The sequence below is a fragment of the Callorhinus ursinus genome, unplaced genomic scaffold (genome assembly GCF_003265705.2).
Source record: "Callorhinus ursinus isolate GAN/ISIS: 27379988/994484 unplaced genomic scaffold, GSC_fseal_2.0 scaffold14, whole genome shotgun sequence".
NCBI lineage: Eukaryota > Metazoa > Chordata > Mammalia > Carnivora > Otariidae > Callorhinus > Callorhinus ursinus.
In genome coordinates this window covers 24,234,401-24,259,461 of record NW_027397076.1, presented here as the reverse complement: position 1 = coordinate 24,259,461, position 25,061 = coordinate 24,234,401, and the positions used below count along the sequence as shown (strand labels likewise).

Below are 25,061 nucleotides of genomic sequence, written 5' to 3'. Positions count from 1 at the left end.
ACTTATGTTACTCTGACTAGTAGTTCAGCATAGTTCAGTGTTTGTTTTAGCTATTGGAGCTGGAGGCTTTAAATTTTTCTAGTGTCTTTGCTTTTATCTTCTCTCTTGGTGTTAGGCTATCTTTAGTACTATTTCTCAGAGAGACTCTGTGCCTTGAAGCCTTTAAGCATACTCAAGTATTATTGTACTAGAGTCCTGTTGCTATGGTGGTACAGTGTGATGGAGGGAGAAATGTTCTATAATCATTCAGTGAAATTTCAGTCTTTCATTGGGCCAGTGTCTCTGTCCTGTGACCCTCACAAGTTTTTCTGCTTATATAGCTACTCCCCTCTCACCACCTTCCATGAGACAAAAAGAAGAGAGGAAGATGAAGTAAGAATGCCGTTCCTCAACAACTCTGTGAAAAGGCTCTGGTAAAATCTCTCACTCTGGAGAGGAAGGCTTTTGTTACTGAGAAGGCTCTGGGGGTAATTCACAAGGATCACTCTCCTTCCCCTGACCTCACAGGAGACGATCTTTTCTTGGTTCTTTACTATGAGAAGTTGTTCAGGTTCCTGGAAGTAAAGGCCATGAACGGTTGGGAGCCCATCAAGGGCTGTGGCCTTTGGGAATCTCTTACTCATGAGTTAGTTCACACTCAGCCTCCAGCAAGTCATCAAAGTGACTTAAAATTACACTTTGCCTGCCAGTTTTTAGCTCCAGGGGTTTCTGTCTGATAAGCCCATCTCAGCTATGATTCTATTTCTGTTTCTGTTTCTTTATCTCAGTCTGTGTCTGTATTTATATCTATGTGTGGATATATTGGGAATCACAGGCAGTTATGGAATGTGGTATATATTTTTGTTTTCCTGTAGTATAGTGTATATAGCAAATGCTCAGTAGATATGTTCTTAATATTTCAACATTATAGAAACAGATATTTAGAAAAATATATTTGAAGATGCAGCTTGTTTCCCTTCTCCATTAGCACTCTGTCACATTAAAGGGGACGATGCACTTAAATGAACACTAGCTCTAGATCACCTAGATTGTTCAACCAGTTATTAGCTCTGTGATCTTGGTCAAGTTATTTAACTGCTCATTATGTCATTCAACTTGTATGTATAATGAAGGCAAAAAGATTTCCTTGTTGAGAGGTTGGTCAGGAGTTAAATGAGTCTATACGTGTTTATAAAAGCATTTATAGGGCGCCTGGGTGGCTCAGTTGGTTAAGCGACTGCCTTCGGCTCAGGTCATGATCCTGGAGTCCCGGGATCGAGTCCCGCTTCGGGCTCCCTGCTCAGCGGGGAGTCTTCTTCTCCCTCCGACCCTCTTCCCTCTCGTGCTCTCTATCTCTCATTCTCTCTCTCAAATAAATAAAATTTTTAAAAAATAAAAAAAAAGCATTTATAACACTGCCTGGTATGCATATTACAAGGACTCAACAAATGTTAACCGTTAGCAGAAAGAACAATAGCATGATTCTTATTCAGTAAAATCTGTATGTTTTTGTGTGACATAGAACTTTGTTTATTATTTGGCTGCAGTCTTTTTTTCTTCAGCCTCATCAGCAATTACCCCTACAACATTAAAATTCTGATAGTTCCCTAAGTATGTTACATCTGTTCATTCTTTGTCTTTTCCAAATATGCTGCGGCCATGGCCTGGGATATCTTTTTCCTCTCTCTAGTTGGCAGAGTCCTAACCACCCATCCAGTCTTATCTTTAATACTACCTTTCATAAAATAGTTACTGATTCTTCCAGATGGCCTTAGCACTTTTCTTCCAGAGTTACTGCATGAGTACATGAGTATCTACTGAATACTGATGCATTACTATCATTTGTTTTTTTAGGCAGTGAGAGTAGGGACCCAGTCTCATTACTGTTATTGACTTGGTGCTTAGCACATAGTTATTCAATAAATATTTATTGAATGAATGTAAGTGAAATGACTCCGAAACAGATATTGGCCAGTTCACATAAAAGTTTTCTGTCAGAGCATAGCACTGAGACATTACTACCCTTCCCTACTGACTCAATTCTTCTATTATCTGTGCTCCCATGAAAGCAGGTCCATCACCTTCTATTATTGTTAGCTGTTTTCTTGTCTGTCTTCCCCACTAGAATGAGAGCTAGTTTAGGATATCAGTTCAGTCATTCTCATTTTTTAAGATGCCAAGGGAGGATTCTGTACAGCAATAACTATTTGTTGAACAAATAAGTTATTTTAGTGTTGCACGGTGGGAGAAAAGAATGAAAGAAGGAAGAAGGAAAATTTAAAAGGATAAGTGGCAACAGTATGTTTTATATAAGTAATTAGACAGAAAGGAAAAAATGATGTTTGAAGTAGGTTAAAGTAGTAAAAAATAGAATTTACATTTTTGTTTCATTCTGCTGGTTAAAAATTGCAAAGAATGTTGGTGAAGATGCCGAGAAAGGGGAACCCTCTTACTCTGTTGGTGGGAATGCAAACTGGTGCAGCCATTCTGGAAAACAGTTTGGAGCTCCTCAAAAAGTTAAATATAGAACTACCCTACATTTCAGCAATTGCACTATTAGGTATTTACCCAGAGGATACAAACATACTGATTTGAAGGGACACACGCACCCTGATGTTTATAGCAGCATTATCAACGATAGCCAAACTATGGAAAAGAGCCCAAATGTCCATCAGCTGATGAATGGATAAAGAAGATGTGGAGTGTGTGTGTGTGTGTGTGTGTGTGTGTGTGTATAAAATGGAATATTTCTCATCAAAAGAATGAAGTCTTGCCATTTACAACAATGTGGCTGGAGATAGAGGATATATGATAAATGAAATAAGTCAGAGAAAGACAAATACCATATGATTTCACTCATATGTGGAATTTAAGAGACAAAACAGATGAACATGGGGGAAAGAAGAGAGGCAAGCTGTAAAACAGACTTTTAACTATAGAGAACAAACTGAGCATTGCTGGAGGGGAAGTGGGCAGGGGGATGGGTTAAGGGGGTAATGGGTATTAAGGAGTGCACCTGTTGTGATGAGCACAGGGTATTGTACGTAAATGATGAATCACTAAATTCTATTCCTGAAACTACTATTACACTGTATGTTAACTAACTGAAATTTAAATAAAAACTTGAAACTGAAAAAAAATGTCAAAGATCCTCAGTGTTAAAAAGAGATTGAAGAGTGAATTTAAAGGGTCATATAGTTGGATAACAACATATTGGGGTGTAAAATAATTTTTCTTCTTTTGGTCTCAGTAAAAATGATATGTTATTCTATGAATATAGAAATCCTTATCATTATTGAAAGATAGGAATGAAAAAATGCGCAATTGACTGTATTCCTTTTTTTTTTTCCGTTAACATAGTGAGATGTGATCTTTTGGCTATAAATTTTTTCTGATAGCCTTGGAATGTAATCTCAGAAGAGTGCATAATATAAATCACTCATTTCAGAGGGAATTTGTAGAATTTCATGAACAGTGGTAGTGATGATAATGAATGTGTGTTCTTCTGACAGGTGTAATAGAATACAGATAATCCTCTGTTCTCTCTTTTTTTTTAAGTATGATGTACGGCAGCCAGGAATAATAATATCTTTTATAGAAATTATCATAATATTTATACATTTTTCTTAAAGAATTATCTTGACATGTAAGTTCAATAGGATCGCAAACAATATGAAAAATTCCCTGCTGGAAGTGATTAAATTGAACTTACACTGATTGTGATTATGGAAGAAGCAAGCTTTTCTTTTCCATGGTTTTGCTACAGTTTTGCTTGAGTTCGTTTATGATCTTTAGAAAGTATTAACTTTCAATTAACACAGTACCACTCAATTTGAAACAACTATTAAAATAACTACTTACTAAAAGACAGTTAAGAAATCTTCATTTAAAACTCTGAGGACTTTTTTTAAATGATAATGAACATCTCCATATATCTGCCAAATGAATGGATTTAGTAGTATTCTTGTAAGCCATCAACATCTAAAACAGTCACTATCCCTAAAAGAAAAAAGATACATCCTGTTGTATAAAATCTTTCTTAAAGATAATATAATTTATTGCAAGTGAGCCTTGTGTAGGCACATAGCTTAGACTCTTCATGCTTTTCTAATTTCATTTGATCATTAATCTAATTAATCTCATAACATGCAAAACTCCCTTTTCTACTCTGTTCCTTGCTTCTCCTTCAGTACGAAAGCTCTCTGCTGAAGGTAATGTCTTCTCTGGGTGTTTTCTGTACTTCCTTCTACTTCCCTATCCATTGCCTCTCTAGTGTTTCTTATTTCATTGCTTGTTTTTAGAAACAAAGAAATATTAACATGGGTATCTATAGCCATTTACTTTGAAAACTAAATGAAACATGACAGGTTTGGAAAGGATTATATTTTGATTAACTAAAATTTCCTTCTGTGAAATACCAGGCATCTGAATATTGAAATATTAAGAGTCAACTATAGTTCTCCTACTTTCTTATTATTATAAGATTGGTAGCAGCTTGAACCATGCTAACTACTTCAACCTGGCCTTGCCAAATCATGTCAGAATTTCAGAGAGAAAATGGACCTTTTGGAAAATACATATTTCTGGATGGGGGGAAATGTATTCTTAAACTGCACTAGTATTTATATGGGTTTCCCAGTTTTATCAAAAATGGTCCTAAGTTATTTTTACTGTAACAACTTCAGTTTTGAGTTTTGGTGTTCTGTCTGTTTTGTCTTTTCTTCAAATTCTCCAAACTCAAAGTTAGATTTTGCCTACAATATTCTAAGACATTTCAGAACAAGAGATAATTTGGTTGATAACTGAGTATTTTGAGTCACAGAGTTCTTCATGTGGGTGTGTTACAAGAATGCTATGTAAAATACTTGAAAAAGAAATTCTCTACTTCCATGACTTACCTTTGAACAAATGGATTTAGGTATAAAAATTCTAGTTAAGAACAGAACTGAGTTTTTCTTTGAGTGCTTACGATGTGTTGCTGTGCTGTGCTGTGCTTTTAAAAATATTTTTTAGTTCACTTAATCCTTTTAAGATATTGAACAGTAGCTACTGCTGTTCCTATTATACAGACATCATAATAGCTAACATGTGTTGATCACATGATCTGTCTCAGTTACAAACTTTATCAGAAAGTATCATTCTTACCCCTGCAATGTACCAAATTTCTGGACACGTTTTTAAACAATTTGCTCAAGTAGCCCAGCTATTTAGGGATTACTCTTGAGGTGATCACACTCAGATCTATGTGATTTCCTAGCCTGTATCCCTCTTTCTATGCCAGTGCTTCTCTCCCTCTCTCTCTCTTTTTTTCTGTTTTAAGTAGGCTCCATGCCCAATGTGGGGCTTGAACTCTATGACCTTAAGATCAAGAGTCACATGCTCTACTGACTGAGCCAGCCAGGTGTCCACTATAACACATCTATGCTTATTTTAAAATAAAAACTCCTTTAAATGATTTAGTAATTTAATAGCTTATATCTTTCCCCAAGTCTTCAAAGTATGATGTTTGTGTTTTCTTGGCATGGCACCACGTACCCCCAAAGTGCACACGCATTCCATTTCGAGCATGTAAGTAGGTTGGTATGTTTCTTGCAAAGCCTCCTCTGTATAGCAGTTTTACAAGGAATGGTGTCAAGTTGACTACACTGCCCTTCTATATACCTTTGCATTGCTTTGCTAAAAGCGCTCTTAGGATTGGGTGTGTCCGATCAGTCCCTCCTGGATCTCACAGATACACCTGCCAACTCAGATGTCAAACTTCCCAATGTGATGAAGACAGTTCGGGAGGCTGATGCTTAATGAGTTCTGTGCAGCCTTCACCACACATTTTTCCTACCAAAGTCAAGAGCCTCTGAGATGTTGACAGTGCTAATTTAGCCTTGAGCTGAACTACTGTTAAATTGTCTGTCTAGAGGCAAAGACGTTCAGACATTCTATTCTCCATCTTCATGTCACCTCTGTACTCACGTTTTCCTATTAGTGGCCCGTATTTTCCTTTGATTTTACACATTATTCTCTTGCTTTAAGAAAGAGAATTTTATTTTACAATCATGCCAGAACCCATGTGTGTATGTGTCAGCTAGCACACTGTGCTGCTAGGACTTGGGAATGAGCCAGTCTGGGGACACGCTTGTCATGCGCATTTATACATACAAACCATTCTGCTGGTCATGTGCCGTTTGCTATGTGTGGGGCTGTGCTCCCCCTTCCACCTACTCTAAAGATCCCTGTAGTCTTGTATGTACCACCTCTGGCTCCTTCATGCTCTGGAGGTTAAAGTGAATGAGTGTTGTTTATTAAACAATGCTGCTTGCATCAGACCTTTTTTGTGAGTCACAGAAAATTATTATTCACAGAAGGTGGCTCAAGAATCACTAGCCTGACAGAAAGTAGGGATTTGCTAAGTTTTGTTGTTAAATAACCTTATTTTATCAAACAGATGTGTTTTGAGTTGGTATCAGATGAGCCTTTGTAAGCTGCAGGTCCTTTGAATGGTGGGAAAGCAAGGGAAAATATTCTCCATTAGACTGACTTTCGAGACAGTTTTCTTAACTTGTATCTTATAAGGAGAACTTTTAAGCCACCAGCACTTGGACTGAGCAGATAGTCAGTTGTCTTGATTTATGGCCAACTTCTCCTCCATCTGTGAGCCAGCTGAAGTATGCCACCTCCTTTTTGAGACCTCCCCTGACTCATGCAGGCAGAATAGATGTCTTGGTTTCTGTTTTCTCCTTATGTACTAAGCATATGTCCAACAAGAGCCTTTTTAAGTATTATCTTGCAATTGGTGAGGGCCTACTTCCAGAGTCACCACGATATTATTCAGTTTCTAAGAGCAGGAGTGATCTCATTTTATCTTCCCCTATTCTGTGCCTGACCTGGTGCTGGGCCTATGGTAGGTACTCTGGAAATACACGATGAGGAAGGGATGGATGGGTGGACCCCGTAGCATCATGATTCCTGGGAGTAAACTTCCAGACCACGATTATAATGTAATGACTCAAAATTTGCAGCCCAGCTGTCTCTGTTTGAACCCCGGCACCCCAGCCCTGCCAGATGTAGCTTTTGTACCTGGGGCAATGTACTTAGCCTCTCTGTGCCTCGGTCTCTTATTTTATAAAACAGATAATGACACTATCTCAGAGGGAGTATGACAGTACACATGAAGCGCTTGGCACGGTGCCTGGCACATAGCAAGCCGCTCTGTCCTGTTTCTGTTCTTTTTTCTATAACTTACAAAAGTAGAGTTGTGGTGTGCTGAGACAACAGACTGCTTGAAAAATGTGTTTTGGGAAGCAGAGATGAATGGAGACTTAATTATGCCTGACAAACATCCCATGGTCTTGTGCTGTGAAAGGGTATCTTTGTTAATGCCTCGTTTGTTAGGAGTATGTTGAGGCATGGAAGGCCGAGGCCACAGTGAGAGCTCACTGCTGCTGCTAATGGGGCCTAGAGGTTCCATCTGGTGGGACATTGCAGTGTTAGGAAGGCCATGGTCTGACTCTTCTAATTTAGGTGAACACTTGTGAGAGGTTAAGAAAGAATCAGGTTTACTATAGAATCTGTGTCCAAACCAGGAAGGGGGTGCTGTTATTTTTACTCTAGAACAGTGGGTATACATTTCAGGCAAACCAGAATTACTGACAGGCATAGTATACACTTCCAATATACATGTGGCCTGGTTGGTGGAAGAACCTTTCTAGAATAGTCTACCTTTGACAGGCATCTTTACCTTGAAAATCCTTTCAGAAGAAGATAAATGGATCGTTTATCCCAACTCCATTTATTTTCATTCATTAGTACATGGAATAAGCTACAGTTGATTTTTAGTCTCAGCTGCTATACCCGATCCCAGTGTTAGCTGACTGGTCTGGGGGCAAAGGGCCAATACCTCTTCCCTCTCGTACCCGGAAAAGCAGTGGAAGCAAAAGATGATGACATGAATTAAGAATTTGACTTTTCTTTGATCTGAACTTTTAACCAACGATTACGTCCCTGAATTGAATTCTACTTTTTAAACAGGGAATTGTAACCAGTAGAGTTTTGCTAACCTAGGTCCTTTGTCCGGCAACTGAGGAAAATGAAACCTATTCAAATTAGGCTTTCCTTGGTTTCACTTTTTTGGTATCATCAGAACCAGACTAGAATTCAGGTTTCTGTTACTGAATCCAGTGTTTTGTTCAGTACCCTGGTTAAATCATCAAAGAACTTTGCACCTAAATAAATCAAATAACTCTCTATATCTTCTACTGCTGAAGTTTTCTACAAAAAAAGTATGAAATTAGGGAATTATTTACATCTGGCTTTATCCTCTTGTGAGAGCATTTGGATTTGAGAGCCAGTGGCACCCTGCCAGTGACAAATGGAGGCACTGGGATTGCCTTCCCATCATCTGCTACCTTTTATGGCGTCGAGGGATTTCTTGCTCTCCTTTGTGACCCAGCTGCGGAACAGCTGTGGTTAAGGCTCCTGCTCTTCCACTCTCACAAGGCAGCTTTCCTAACCATCCCCATGGGATTGAAGCTTCTGCAGCAAGTGTGTCAACTCAGCTGTGTGAGCCAAGGCTGCCTGAGGGGGGTTGGGGGGGCAAGCAGCAGAGCAGATTGCTTCCCGTGCTATTTGCTAAAGAGTTTGGGATGGAGTGATCCGGCCAAGGCTCATGAAGTTGGTCCTGACACAAACAAGAAGCACTCACTGCACAAACAGCTAGCTGAATGGTTGGACTTTTTGGGATGAGCTGAGATTCAGGGGCTTTCCAGTTGCCCTAATTCCCTAAATGGAGATCAACTCACATCGACCACTTTATCCATCCTAGTCAGGTTTCCTGTTGGAAACCAATTTTTATGAACTTTTGGTGCCATCTTATGGACCACAGAATGCTGATAAAAATTGTGATTTCTTTTTTTCCCCAGTATAATGGAGGTGTTGACAATAATGACAGTAGGGGTGACGTTTTGGGTATCACTCCGACCTCATGATTTAATCAGATTCACCCACTGGAGGCTGTGCCCTTTTATCACTGAAGCAACGATCCCAATGAGAATATGCATTTAAGAAATGTATTTTTAGCGTTTGCTTTTCCAAGACATTTAACATTTTTTTATGCATTTATGACCACCTACTATGCATCTGGCCCTTGGCTAAGTGTTGATGGCACAATTCTCCCGAAGTGGTTCGCAATTAGAAAAGAGGATAACAAATGATAATTAGAGTATTTATGTTAAGTGTCACAACAAAAGTAGGAATCAAGTCATTGTTAGAGCACCCAGGAGGAAAAGACTCAGGTTAAAGAATTCTGGGCAGGTTTAATTTGGCCATGGCCACGATCCGAAAGTTTTCCAAGGCATCCAAAAATTGATTGGGGGTTATTTTCCCTGCTGATTTTCCAATTAAACTAAGGAGGGAAAAAGGTAGGCATTAATTTTTATGCCTAATTATGACTTAATGTTTTGATTTCTGTGTTCTTTTTTATTTATTTAAAAGATTTTATTTATTCATTTGACAGACAGAGAGAGTTAGCGAGAGCAGGAACACAAGCAGGGGAGTGGGAGAGGGAGAAGCAGGGCTCCCATGCAGCAGGGAGCCCGATGCGGGGCTCGATCCCAGGACCCTGGGATCACGACCTGAGCCAAAGGCAGACACTTAATGACTAAGCCACCCAGGTGCCCCTCTGTTTTCTTTTTTAGAACGCCCAGTGTGTCTCATTCCCTGCCGCTGACCTTTGTCCCTTCCCCTCCCCTTCACAGCGAGACATATCGAGAGAGCTGTCTGCCACTGTAGGATCCATGTCCTCACCCCCCACCCCTCAAACTTTCCCCCACCTCCTTCTGGCTGCAAGACTTAATATTCCATAAAAACATACCTTACTGAGGTTACTGATAATCTCTGTGTCATTAAATCCGGTGGATGATTTTTAGCATTTGACGTAATTGACTATTTCTGTTTTCCTGAAAGACTGTTTTACTCTACCTCCGGCCTTTTGGTTCAGCCTTGTTAAAAAACTGCATTCTTGACATCTCATATGTTCCAAAGGTACCTCAATCTTTACAGTTTTCAAAAACTGATCTTACTTCCTTATCCTAGTCTCCCTCCTCCATTATTTACGTGCTTTTTCTCTTTTGTCTTTGATTTCACAGTCAGGACCCTAGAGGTCATCTTTGTTACCTCCATCTCCCTCCTCAACCCCTCTCCCTTTCCTATCCATCAGGTAATTTTATCTGTAGTTTCTAAATATCCCTCCTGTCAGTCCGGTATTCTTTATCTCCATTAGCAGTGCCATCACTGTGTTTTAAAAGCCTGGGCTAATCTGCCCCCATGCCTTCTGATCCCATTCCAACCCATTAGCCATGCTGCCCGCAGAGTGAACAGAGAATGACAACTTGCTTCTTGGAACCCATAAGCCAGGTGTGCTCCACTTTTCTGTGCTTTTCATATGGCCTGCCCTTTCTCTGTCTCTCTCATTCTAGGCTCTGCAGAGTGGGTTTGTGTTCCTGCCCCAGAGATTTTACCTTTGCTGTGTCTCAACTTAGAATACTTTTTCTCCCCTTTAACTAGTCAATCATGCACACCTTTCAGATTTTTAGAGCAAGCAGCGATTCCCTTGAAAAACTTTTCCAAGTACTCAGCTAGGTTAGATCAGCTGTTCTAAGTGAAATTCCATAGCCCTTATTTTTGTCATGCCCATGATGACTCTTGTTTTGGAAGCTTCACAAGGGCAGAGGTTACTTTTTTTTTATTCACCATTTTCATCCTAGTGCATAACACAGTGATAGGCACATCATAGGTACCTGATAAATATTTGTTGAATTAAGAAAACCAATGAATAAATTTAAGGAATTGCTAAAAGTTCATTATTTTAATTAAAAACAGATATTTTTCTGTTTCGTTTGTGATTGAAAGATAAATTACATGCATTATTCTTAGTGTCTAAAAGTAGCCAATTTTAATATTTTAAAATGATTGGCATAATTTTATTTTTTTAAGATTTATTTATTTGAGATGGGGGGAGGGGCAAAGAGAGAGAGTGAATTCCAAGCAGACTCCCCACTGAGCGTGGACTCCCCACCCCAATGCAGGGCTCCATCTCACGACCTTGAGATCATGACCTGAGCAGAAACCAAGAGTCGGATGCTTAACTGACTGCACCACCCAGGTGCCCCCAAAAATGACTGGCATAATTTTTAAAGTAAAATGTTCAGATATATTTATCTGTAATGTAGTTATGTATTTGATTCCAACAAAATTTTTACTTCACCACAACTTCATCAGACATTTTAATAAAATATCTGAATTTTGTTCTTACGAACTATCAATATTACAGATGGAGAATAATTATGATAATATGTTGATTTTAACTTGACATTGAGCTTAGTATAACAATGCAGTGTAACAACCGAAGCAGTTTGCCCAGGTGGAGCTTACAATGTGGTTGTATCCTATCAAATTAATTATCTCCCACTGAAATGTTATTACAGTATGTGTGGATGACCTCTTTAAGCTTGAAGGGAAAATATACAAATGAACAGATGTAGAAAGGAAATGAACACTTGTAATATAACAGGAAACCTGAGTAAGCTGAACACCTTCAGTTATGTAATATTTTAGAAATTAGCTGTTTGTATTTATACCCTAAAATCTAACTTTTTTACTCATAACATCAAAGCAGTGTAGAAAGCAATGTATAATTTAGAATTTTAAAATTCTTATTTTAAATATTTGTGAAAAGCAAGGTATTGTAAGATATATATTTTCTCTTATATTTTCTCTTTTGTTATAATAAGATATATAAGAATATATCTTACTGTAAGATAAATATTTTCTCTTTTATTGAAAACATTAAAATCTAAAAGTTCTTTTTGTTTTTGTTTTTTTCCTTTTTTTCTTTTTCTGTTTTTTTTTTTTTCCTCCCTTCTTGGCATTCTTGCAAATTTTCTCCTTTTACTTTCTTCTCATGCAGTGTACCAGGTATCTGGTGTTCTCTCTCCTTGCCAGTGCTTGGTCTGTGTCCTCCTATCTGGCCAGTCTTACCTAAATTAGTTCTCCAGACTCTCTTGCCCTAACATCTCAATCAAGTAGAACTTGATTACCCCACTGTGTATTTACCTTCCTACCAACACTTACTCATTCCCATTTGAGTAAGTGACCCTGCCTTCACCTAGGTGCCACAAGTCACAGATGCCGAGTTATCTTAGATTCCTATTTTCCTGTTCTACCCGTATACCTAATCCATCAGCCATCTATTTTCCAGCGATTCCAAATCTAACCACGTCTTATCACTTCCACTGCTTTCACCTTAGTCTTTGTCACGGGGTAACCTTCTAAGTGGTCTCCCTGTTTGCTCTTCTGTGCCTGCAACACTTTTCCACCCAAAATGTGAAGTGTTTTCGTAAAAATCTAAGTTTGATTATATTATACCTTTATGTAGAATCATCCATGGTGTTCTTCTTAGTCAAAAGAAATTCCAGTGCTTGTTTCAGCATCACGTGTACTGAAATTGAACTGATACAGAAAGGATTAAATGGCCTCGATGCAAGGATTACACACTCATGAGCTGTTCCATATTTTTTGAAGTCCTCACAGTTGGTACGACCCTTTGCTAGTTAACACCAAGGCAATGATAGAAATCAAGGCAGCATGTGGTATTCAGTATCAAAGCTGTGATTTTCACTACCGAAAAAGAAAAATGAGTTCCAAATTCCGTACAGTGTGTCCTACGTCCTACGCAGTCTGGTCCTTCCTGTCTCTCATGCTCATTTCCTGTGATTCTCTCTGGGAATTACATAATTTTTTACAAAATTATTTTAATAGCTACATAGCATTTCATTGAAATGATATCTGCTTAACCAAGTCCATGATGATGGACATTGAGTTTGTATAAACAGTACTACAATGAAAATGAATAGCCACTTCTTGGTATTTCCAGATATTTCCTTAGAACCAATGCCTAGAATGAGAATTGTTTGGCCAAAGTAGATCTATGATTTAAAGGCTTTTGATACATATTGTATTGCTCCTCAGGAAGATATTACCACATTTTTACTATACTTTTGCTATTTGTTGTATGAGTGCCTGTTTTTATGAACCCTCGGCAATATTGAGTTCTTTTATTTTGGTGGAATTTCATGGATAGATGAATAATAACATTTCAGTGTGTTAATTTGCATTTTAGGTAAATTGAATATTGAGTAAGTTTAACATGTTTTTATGGGGATTTTAGCCATTATTTTTTGGTGTTTGCAAACTGCTTATTTGTGCCTCTCACTTTCAGGCCAGAAACTCAGCTTTTTGTGGGCAATCCACTTCTTTATCTTTCTGGAAGGAAATTCACTCTGTTGCAGTCTTTTATCCCCCAGGGTCAGCCCTTTAATTTCAGCCAGTTCTGTGGTCTGCTTTTCTTCCAAAGGTTCTCCTAAATCTGAGAGGCACAGCGGTGTTCAAAAACGCTGGGAAACAGGCTGCCCTGGTCAAGTTGGCCTGAACCGATGCCTTTACCTTGAAGTCTGATGACTCTGCAGGAGGACCTGGCATTGGGTTTCAGGGAAGCTTTGCTCAGGTTGGGAGTTCTGGGATCCAGCCTTGCTTAGGCAAACCACATAGCATCTCTGCCTGTGGTGTTCTTAACACCCACTCCAAATGCTGCCCCTGAACATTGTGAGGCACTCCCTGTCATGGATAGCTTACCTCAGTGTTATTTGATATAATTTTCCAATGAGTTTAAGCCTTATACAAAATATTCCAAGTATTATTCAGGCAGTTTCTGCTTTAGGATGCTTAGAAAAAGAGGTCACAAAAGGCCTGGAATTTATAGAAAGGGGGACTGGGAGGACAATTTAGGGAGGGAGAACATAAACTAGTATCAGTAAGCTATTCAGCCACATTCATTTTTGTATCTTATTCGATCATATTTTAAAGCTTTCTAGAAGAAATATTATTCCATCCCTAAAAAAAAAAATGTCGTGGTCAGATTTTAGGTATCTGATATTTTCATGGGCAAGTATTTTAGTGGTATGAAGATGAAATATTTCACCACGAAAGTTACTACTGGCCCTATCCTTCTACTTTGCCTCTAATTAAAGTTAGCTCTGGATGATAATATATAATGACTTGAGGGGTATGAAAATTAAATGGTTTGATATAAATCATCTTGGTTTGTAAAAATTACTTGAATTGTTAGGCTTTTCTAAAATGATTTGTTTTTTTGTCTTTTGAGAAGGAAATACCTTTATTTCCTAAAGGCACTTCATACATAAACAAGATGATGTTAAAATAGACTATCAAATAATGCCCTTTCCATAAGTGGTGGTCTTCACAAATTAATTTTTCAAGAGTGTCTTTTCAGTTGCTTTTCCTTCCTTTGCACTCATTAAACCACAATCCATGTTTAAACAACACATTTACCAAACTATACTTAAGGTTTTGGACCTGTTGTATGGCTGCTTCCCTTTCTTATATATTGTCCATATTGATAGACACTTGCATGTGAAATGAAGATGTGAATTTCATTGGTTGTGGAAAATGACCACCATCCATAATTGTCAAACATCCTCCAAGAGTAAACACTAAAATGTACGGAAGTGGCCTCTAGATACACAACTGCAGGAGGCTTCTGTGCTAAACTTAACAGCAGCCTCTAAATAAGGAGCAGGGACACCGAAGAGAAATTGTCTGGTTTGTTCTTTGTGTTATTCTCATTGGTAGGCCAACCAACACTGAAGACCCAGGTAGTCCCTGGTTACAATATAAATACTTGGTTACAACTTAGACTTGTTCTGAGGAACTGTTTTTATGGTTTTATAGACAATAGTTCACGTTAAGTTTCCAGATGTGAAGTGGAGAAATTAACTACTTTGTTCACAGCTCTGTACTTTACTGAAAATGTGTGAACATGTGAACTAAATAACGAAGAAGTAACTATAAGCTATTAAGTTATGTAAAGACAATAGTGATAGCCTATTTATTTTTTGACTGGTTATATTTACACAATACTTGAATGACTGTTGAAGGACAGGTAAAGTCTTATGGGAGCAATTTAGTTCATAGGACAAGACTAATAAACTAATTACATTCATATATAAATATAAATTTAAAAAATATATATATAATGCAATGCAGTCATGCCAAATCTTGATGTTTTCTGGTGTCATTCAGTAAAACAGCAGTTCTGAGCTATGGGATCAAGACACACTTTATGGGGGGTGGTTGATATAATGACTAATTTATTACTAAAAAGTATGTACAAAATCTGTGGTATGGTTTACTTTTTCAACTATAACAATTCAAGCTAAAGCCTAATAGTGTCATTCTCTCTCCCTTTTTAAAAGATTGTATTTATTCATTTGAGAAAGCGAGAGTGAAGGAGAGAGAGAGCAGAGTGGCGTGAGGGGCAGAGGGAGAAGCAGACTCCCCGCTGAGCAGGGAGCCTGATGCAGGGGTCACAACATGAGCCCAAGGCAGACACTTAAGCAAATGAGCCACCCAGGCACCCCCAGTGTAATTCTCTCGTATACTTAGTATTCCTGAGTGCTTTAAGTGGGAGTTAGGAATGTTTGGGGGGAGTGTATGTACTTTTGTATAAAAATATATATGTATAGGGGCTCCTGGGTGGCTCAAGCGACCAAGTGTCTTAATTCTTGATTTTGGCTCAGTTCTTGATCTCAGGGTTGTGGGATCAAGCCTCACGTTGGGCTCTGCGCTGGGCATGGAGCCTGCTTAAGATTCTCTCTTTCCCTCTCCGTCTGTATATTTTGTAGTTGGGAAAAGTGTTAATCAGCCATCAGAAGAGGTGCTGCTTGCCTTGTTACACCCACCTGGGTGGGCACCGGTTTCTGAACAGTGGTGGTAGCATCCAGTTTAATTAGAAAACAAAATAAGCCAAAAGTGACTCCCACACTATGGAACAGGCTATATAAACTTTACTATTTACCTAACATGTGTAGGTTTTATTGCTTCTAGTCAGAAGAGGGAGGACTTGACAAGGCCTAGTCCTAAGAATGATTTTTCCATGAGTTTAAATAATACTATCTGGTATCTATGTTTTTAATACTCAGTGTAGTGTTACAAGTAATATACTAATGCAAATATAATGTAAGGATATTGATAATCTCAAATCCCTAATCCCTGGATACAGGTGCAGCCCTTGTCCAGGGAAATGTCCATTCTCTCTTCTCATCCTGCTCACTCTCCCCGATCCCACAGCCACTGCTCCCAGATCCCACTGTGCTGTTCACGGTCCAACTGGTTAATTCTCAATATGAGAATGAACATGTGAACTAAATAACTAAGAAGTAACTATAAGCTGTTGAGTTATATAAAGACAATAGTGATAGCCTATTTATTTTCTGGCTGGTTATATTTACACAATACTTGGATGATTGTTGAAGGACAGGTAAAGTCTTATGGGAGCAATTTAGCAAATTAAATATCTGCTCTCCAAGCACTTTATATATGAAGGGACTTGGTCTAGTATCTTAGAGTTCAGGTTGTATAATTAGCACGGTAGTAAGGACTCTTTTAAAAGTAATCGTATCATCACAATTAAGAGAAAAAGGAAATTACTAGCAGTTGGAGCCATCACAGAAAGCTTTATAGAAAATTGAGGCTCCGGTTAAGGCTTGAAGCAAAAAATGCATATGAACAAGTGAAAAAATGAGCAACATTACAGACTGGAAGAAATAATTAAGGGAAGACATAGGAGCTACAGGTAAGGCAGATGAGGAAATTGGCCTGATACAGTTGGGGAATTTATCCAGGAAGATTTGAGCTAGATTGTGGAAGATTTTGAAAATTAAATTGGTTATTGAATAGAACGAGTGGAAGCTAGGAGCTATTAAAATATTTCTGAGCAAGGGTATAACCTAAAAACAGTTTCATTTAAGGAATATTAATCTGATGAAATGAGGTTTATTGAGTCAGGACATTTGAAATCAGCTGTCACCCTTTAGATGTGAAATGAGAGGGGCTTTTAGTTAAGGCAGGGGAAAGTGTTAAGAATGAGAAGCATTTTATAGAAAAATTGGGAAACTTAGTTTCTAGGGACACCTGCGTGGCTCAGTCCATCAAGCACCTGCCTTCGGCTCAGGTCATGATCCCAGGGTCCTGGGATCGAGTCCCGCATCGGGCTCCTTGCTCAGTGGAGAGAGCCTGCTTCTCCCTCTGCCTGCCGCTCCCCCTGCTTGTGTTCTCTCTCTCTCTCTCTCTCTCAGACAGACAAATACAATTTTTTTTAAAAAAATGTTTAGTTGCTATCATGACAGGACATTTGGAAAATGATTTTTAGATTTTGGTAATTAGAAACCAAATAGTGGCATTGAAGATGGAGGGAAGGATTCTTTTGAAAAGATAGAAGGATAAAATATTAAAGAATGTCAAGAGTTTTATATGACAGATCTGAAGCTAGTTATTTCCATATGATTTGTGATTTTTTTTTAGCAGCCCTCCAAAATTGGTATTAATTATATTTACTTTCCCAAACGAGGAAAAAGAGATTCAGATGTGTTCCTAAAGATACTCAAAGTCACTCACACAGTTAAATAAGTAGAGTCAGCAAGATTCAAGCACAGGCTTGTTGTCTCTGGGCCAGTTCTTTCAATGAGAATTGGAGAAGTTGTTTGCCCACAGTGCTCTGTAACTAATTCCCCCGTTTTTTGGGTTATGTGTTCGTTATGTGCCTCTTGCAACTAGGACTCGAGGCCAAGCATGCTGTGTTGTTCACAGTTCCATCCCCGTTACTTAGAGCTGTGCAAGGCGAACAGTAGGCCTTCAGTAAATAATTTTTAACCAACAAAATCCAAGGAACAAGCACATAAACAAGTCACAGAGATGGTGGTAGAAACTGAGCCTCCCAACTCACATTTCCCATATTTGTCACAGCTGACCACAGTCCCTTTTACTTGGTTTTCCGAACCACCACACATGTTCAGACATCAGCCAATATACAGAATGAGTAATGGTGCTTGATGTGAGGAGTTTGTACAACCAGTGGCTACTCCATAATGCTTCCTTGTAGAAAATGCTGACAAAATCTAAAAGCACCAAGAAAAACCTGCTGAGAAATGACTTTGTCTTCTCTACTTTAACTGCCATCTTTCCAAAACAATAATAGTTGAAAGGGTAAATTGGATTTAGCATAGTATTAACCTCCCAGGCACCATATTTCTTCCTAAGATCCAGTAATATATGTGTGTGGTTGGTTTATGCATTTGGTTGACTCTTGATTTTATATACTCTTGTGAGGATTTTATTTTCCTCCTCATTATTTGGCACTTGACTAAATAAATGGTGATCAAAGCAGAAAGATAGGTTTTTGCATGATGGTTTGGTACTCCCTTCTTAGAAAGAATGTTCTGGACTTTGATGTGTTTATTTTGCATCTAGGAGATGTTGGGACTCATTGCCTTTAATAACTTGGTCCACTGAGCAACCAGAGACCACTGCCCTTTGAGATCTGGTGCATGTTTTTAACGCTACATACTATTGTTTTGCCAATGGACTACACACAAGCATTTTATAACCCCATTTACTGTGACATTGATAAATGAGCTAGTTTCTTCTCTACCCTGAAAAACTTAAGTGGAAGAAGGTTCACAGACCCTTTGTATCTTTATATATAACATTTGTACAGACTCTTTACAATGATAGTTTTCATTTTGCATCTTATCCTCTGCAAGTTCTTTGTACATCATTTTCTAATGATTTAAAGGCTGACCACATGTTTCTGAGACCGTGTATATAACAAAACGTATTCTTTGACATTCAAAATTCTGCATTCTATTGCATACTGTGTGTGTGTGTGTGTGTGATAGTTAGCATTCATTAAAACTTACAATATATCTAGGTACTATAACTACTTTTTATGTTTCTGCCTCAGATAATCTAATTTTATGAAATAGATTTGATATCTTCTTTTTAAAATTAATATACTTTATCTTTAGAGCAGTTTTAGGTTTATAAAAAAGAATTGAGGGGTGCCTGGGTGGCTCAATCAGTTGGGCATCTGACTCTTGATTTTGGCTCGGATTATGATCTCAGGGTCATGGGGTCAGGCTCTTTGAGCGGCGCAGAGTCTGCTTGGGATTCTCTCTCTCTCTCTCTCTCTCCCTCTGCCCTTTCCCCCACTGTGCTTCCCCCCCCAACCAAATAAATAAATAAAATATTTTTAAAAAATTGAGCTAAAATGTCTCATATACTCCCTTACCCTCCTACCACCCTACACAGTTTCCCTATTATTATCAACCTGCATTAGTGTTGTCTGTGAGTTTTGACAAATATATAATGACACGTATCCACTATTACTGTATCCTAGAGAATAGTTTCACTGCCCTAGAAATTCCCCGTGCTCCACCAATCTTCATTTTTATCATAGAGAACATTACAGCTACGAGATGATATAATTTTCTAAGGGTCACATGGCTGTGCCAGTGGGGAAGCTGTTCTGTCTGCCTAGAATCCATGATATGAACTTACACATTATACTGCCTGATTCACTACAGTTATTTAATTACTTTAATTCTAACTTCGTAAGATTCTTGCTAAGTCTTACTAACTTCATGAAAGTATGGTACGTGTGGGGAGCATTGTGCCTGTGCTTTCCTTTTTTTTCCTCTGAAGTTAAAATGTTATGAGAAGCATGGCAGGCAATTAAAATTTTAATTATTGGGTATTTAGTGAGACTTGTGAGTTCAAGAGAAGTTACTGACTGGTGAAGTATTAATAAAATGAAAGAAGAAATGAAGATGTCTGTTGTCTGCCGTCTATTACAGACGGTGGAAGCTGTATGTAGGCTGGGTCCTACTGGGGAGAGTAATGGCAAATAAAGGATGTAGCGACAGTGAATTTTTTAAATGAGTGAATGAACAATAGGGAAGGGGTAGATGGAGAAATGAGTCAAAGTTGAATGGTGGGATGTAGAATATTAGGTTAATCACCTACCTCTACCTTTGCAAGATTTATCTCTGTAACAGTGTTTAAAAAATATATCTGAAGAAAGAGAAAAACATTGCTTGAAGTTCCCATGATAGATAGTGTATAAATTAGAAGGAACAAGGAGATAAGATGAGTTCTCTTTACTCTAGCCCATGACTTCTGGACACGTCCACCACCCAGTGCCTCGCTGCCACTCAGACAACATAGCTCTTCTTTCCAGCCTTGTAGGGCAAGACAGACTTGCCTCAGGAAGGTCCTTCTTGGGGCTCTTCTCCTACCTCAAGCCACCCCTTTGTGTTACTCTGTAGGCAATTTTAGTTCAGAAGCTATAACACAGTAAAGAACATAGTTTTAGGATCTGGCAGGACTCATGTTGTTTCATGAAAAGTCAGTTGCCTACAAGCCTTTTCCCCTACTTTTTGCTTATTTTCTTCTGGGGATGATGGTAATGTTTACTTAAAATTAAAACTGTAGCTAGGAAGAAGCGGTAACTTTAGATTAAATCCTGGTTTAGGAGTATTTTAGTCCCTAACGGCATCAGCAAAGATAAGCAGTCGTTGCGTTTGGTATTCAACAGACTGTGACCTAGTGTCTTCATATGTAAAGTGGGAGCCATTAGGACAAAATCATCTTAAAAGCCAAAATGCTCCAAATTCTTGACAAGGAAGAATAAATGAAGAGGAAACAAATGGAAGGGAGAAAACAAAATAGAAAATGAAAATGGTGTTTTCCACCATTCCTTAAAACTATCTCATCCTTTTGGTTTTCGTGAAACCCTTTTTTCCCTTTTTTTTCTCTTGCCTTCCTGGCCTCTTCTCCGATCTCTCTGATGAACTCACTCTCACTGTCTTTTCTTCTAATCTTGGTGTTTCCCAGGATTCTGACTTCAGTCTTGTCTCTCAGCATACTCTCCTTGGTCATCCTTGTTTAGACAAAAACAAAACACTTTTTTGTGTGTGTGATGATTGCTAAGTAGACATCAGTCTACTTACTTCATTTGGGCCCAGGAGGTAAAGAATCCTTCATGATCTACTGCTGAATCATCCATTTTCTCTGTTTTTCAAGGGTCGTAAGAGTGAGGCTGAAAAGTTCTTCTTGAAGGCTATTGAGCTGGATCCCACCAAAGGAAACTGTTACATGCATTATGGTGAGTGGTTGATAGTTTTTTCCACGTCCCCCACATTTACTGTTAATGTTGCTATGAGATTTAGGATTTGCTGGCAAAGAGTATTTTGAGAGGGCATGGACTTCATTGTTGCAGTTTTCGCCCCATTCAAAGCAGCCATGTTATCGAGGGCTATGCATTATAGTTTCCATTAGTAATTTTCATAGGACTTCGGTGGGGAGAGCCATTTTCACGGTTGTTTCTTTCAAGTCCAATGTGAGATGTAAATAAGGTCTCATCAGGAAAGCATCCTGCTCCTTGCCTGATGCCTGGTATGGAACCAGAATATTTGCTCTCTTGTATTTGTAAATGATAATATATTGTTCATTGACCATATAATTTTGAAGGTTTGGAGGTTTACATTTTGACTACAGAATCTTGCTTTCTGGAAAACAGAAATGTCCCCAGGCCCCTAGATACCTGAGATTAGGGTCAAGGATAAACCATAAATTGTGTAAAAGATGTATTTCTCATTCAGGTTAGCCTTGGCCTTAATCAGTCCAGAATGAACTTACATAACAACTCTGTGTCACACTCTACTCTATCATTAGTAATGAGTCATATGTTAAGTGAGGTGAAGTATATAGCTGGTTTGGTGTTGGGTAAGATGTACTTATTTCTATCAGATTTGTAGTTGGCATGGCTTTCAAGGAACCAAAAAGCATTTAATTTTCCTGATCCTCTTGGGGGGGGAGGGGAAATGATGTTTTGACCACTCTTGGCTTTGATGTGTTATTATCACATAGTAAACTGAAAGATGGATGGTGGTTAAATCTTGAAGAAATAAAACTAATATCCTTTTTTTATTTTATTTATTTTAATTTTTTTATTAATATGTTATGTTAATCACCATACATTACATCATTAGTTTTTGATGTAGTGTTCCATGATTCACTGTTTGTGCATAACACCCAGTGCTCCATGCAGAACGTGCCCTCTTTAATACCCACCACCAGGCTAACCCATCCCCCCACCCCCCTCCCCTCTAGAACCCTCAGTTTGTTTTTCAGAGTCCACTAATATCCTTCTTAAAGTTAAGTCTTTCTTCCATTTTACAACTGGTAAAACAAAATTCAGTGACAGGCTGTGAGTGTGAAAAAAATGGAAAAAGTAAAATGGAGGATACACTTTACCAACCACAAGTCCATTTGTTTATTTACATTTTGCATATATGTTTATAAATCTCGGGTCGTAATGCTTTATCTTTCCAGCATAACGCAGCCTATAATTTCACACTGGCTATTGCATAACTAGTCCGGATTTTGTTTCACAATGCAGTGTTATTGCCTGTTAAGTTGGCAGTCAACTAATTTAAGTTTGCTGCAGAATTTATTTTATTTTTACAGGATTTCTCATATGAAATATTTTAAATTAGATTTTCTCATGCATACTATTTTGGGCACCCCTACTGTGCATTAAAGTAGGTCCATGATTATTTTCCCTGAGTGCTAAAGAACCTCTTCTTCTTATTGCATCTTTTGAAGTAGAATTTTTTTTCCCTGTTTGCCTTCTACATTTCCTTTACCTCAAACTAATTTTACTTAATACATCTTCTAATATTGTTCCCATAATTTTATGATATGCTTTAGGTTTTTCACAGTTGATTCCTTTACATTTCATTGTTGCTTCATTTGAATTGCGATGGGAGAAAAAGCACCTTTGTGTTCATTTTAAGAGTTTGTCTCATTATTCTGACTTGTCTGTCTTTACCCATTTCTATTGTTTTATTTATTATTTTTTTATATGACATTATCCTCCCGATTTTTTTTTTCCAGTGTTGGTGGTAGAGAGAAATTTTGGGGTTTAGTTTTATCGGAAAGTACAACAAATCCTTTACTGTATAGGTTATTTGATAATAGTGATAATACACATTCTGTAACTGTATGTGTAAAAACAGTTTCTTCTTAGCACTCCTGGATTATTTTAAAGTTTTTAGCACACAGACACTATGAAAAGTACATGTATTTTCAGTGGGAGGAATGACTACATAATTCCCTATAATTTTATGAAATAGTTTCAATACTTTTTCTCGTTCTGGAATGGGAAATAAAAAAGACTCAAGATGAAGCATCAAGAAGTAGTAGGTAAGACAAAATAATCTACAAATGGACAGGAAGCCCATGACTGAGTGCTTGATATTCCTGTCTGACTGTGCTCATGTTATAAAAAATGTACCTTTAATTTGGGGGAAATCTACTTCCAATAACTGAATTTTAGAACTGGAAAGTTCTTTTAAATGGTCTGATATAATCCTGTTTGTACTTATAAACAAATAAGTACAAGTACAAGTACAAATAAGTTGACTGAAGCCTGGAGAAATGAAATTGGCTTCTCCAAGTTAGCTCTGTCAAATAAATAAATAAAATCTTAAAAAAAAAAAAAAGTAACTAACCTTTGGGTCCCTTGAGAACTGCCATTGACTTTTCTTCTCTAATGTATGTTCCATCTCCCCATCCACAACATGGGGAGATACCCAAGCAGATATGCAGGTAGGTAAGTAGGTAGATACTTTTGATTAGTAAGTGCTTCTATGCAGTTTTAGAATGTCAAATGCGTATAATCATAATTCAGCTTCAAAAAGTTTAGGGAAGGATTTTTATTTCATTTTAATGTGTATACAGTGTGTCTGATGGTGCAAGGTACTGTTCTTTTTTCAGAAAGTGAGTAGTGCTATGTACGGAATAAATAGGGCGATGCCATTTTAAAAAGGTGATGTGGTGGGAAGTGGGGTGCTTCTTGACAGCAAGTAGCAAGGAGAACATTTATAAAGAGGTGATACTTGAAATCTGTAAGTGTGAACCAGCTGTTTGAAGAGCAAGGTAAGAGTATTTCAGATAGAAAAGACGAAGTTCAGAGGCCGAAGGCAAGAGCAAGCTTGTGATCACAGCAGAGAAAGAAGGCAAATGTGACTGGATTATATTGAACAAGATGGGAAAGTGGGAGGAGATGAGACTGGAGAGAAAGCAGAGCAGAGCCCGTGGGGTTTTATCGACCAAGCTCAGGAGTTTGCATTTTCTTCCTAGGGCAAAGGAAGGGACCGTGTGGAGAAGACAGGATTAGGGAAAGGTCTAGGGGAACTCTTGCTATGTTTTAGTCAAGAGAAGATAATTTAGACTTAGTTGTGGGAATGTAAATTTTTATATTGAAAGCATATACTTACCTTCTTTAGAAAATTCTAAGGTAAGTGAGAACGGAGAGACCTGATTTCCATTTTTGTACCATCAATATCTAGCATATCGTCCTACTCATGGTAATGTGCAGTAAATGTTGGTTGAGCTCAGTTAGAGATGTTCTCCATTTTAGAATTGAATGTAAGTTCCAAAATAGACTAAAAGGTTGTTCCATTAGCATTTTTACTACTTCTTGTCCAAGAAGATACATAATATGATTCCTATCAGTTCTCCGTCATCTTACTAGTTATGGATATTCTTAGGATATTTATACCCACAATTGAATGAATAATAATACTTCCTCAGCTTAAAAACAAATGTTTAAGTAAAATATTCATGTTGTTTTGTGTCTTTTTTTTCCCAATACTTTTGCAAGTGCCCATGAAAATGCCAGCGTGGGTGAGTTTTGTTCTATTGGAAATTCACTCTCCTGGGTGTTGATGTGCTTTTGATTTGCTTGTTAATAATACACAAGACTTCGAAAATACCATCCATTTGGGACTAGACAGAGGGAAGTATAAAATTTATATTGACTACAATGACTATTAGAAGGCAGTGTTTAAAAGCACTCTCAGTTGGGACGTCTGGGTGGCTCAGTCGGTTAAGCATCTGCCTTCAGCCCAGGTCATGATCCCAGGGTCCTGGGATCGAGTCCCGCATAGGACTCCCAGCTCAGCAGGAAGCCTGCTTCTCCCTCTGCTGTTCTCCCTGCTCGTACGCTCCCGCACGCAAGCTTTCTCTCTCTCTGACAAATAAATAAAATCTTTTTTTAAAAAAAGTACTCTCAGTTACTTGTATTTTTAATCCACTAGTTTTTTTTGTTTTTG

At 38.1% G+C, this 25,061-nt stretch overlaps 1 protein-coding gene across 2 annotated transcripts in view; it reads left to right on the top strand.

The window, feature by feature from the left end:
- The window catches only part of TMTC2 (transmembrane O-mannosyltransferase targeting cadherins 2), a 391,310-nt gene that overhangs the window by 285,224 nt on the left and 81,025 nt on the right, over positions 1-25,061 (top strand). For both annotated transcript variants that reach the window (XM_025882606.2, XM_073900582.1), the window contains one exon: positions 20,965-21,046. In XM_025882606.2, the coding sequence (XP_025738391.1) occupies positions 20,965-21,046 (82 nt within the window). The remainder of the gene's footprint in view (positions 1-20,964; positions 21,047-25,061) is intronic.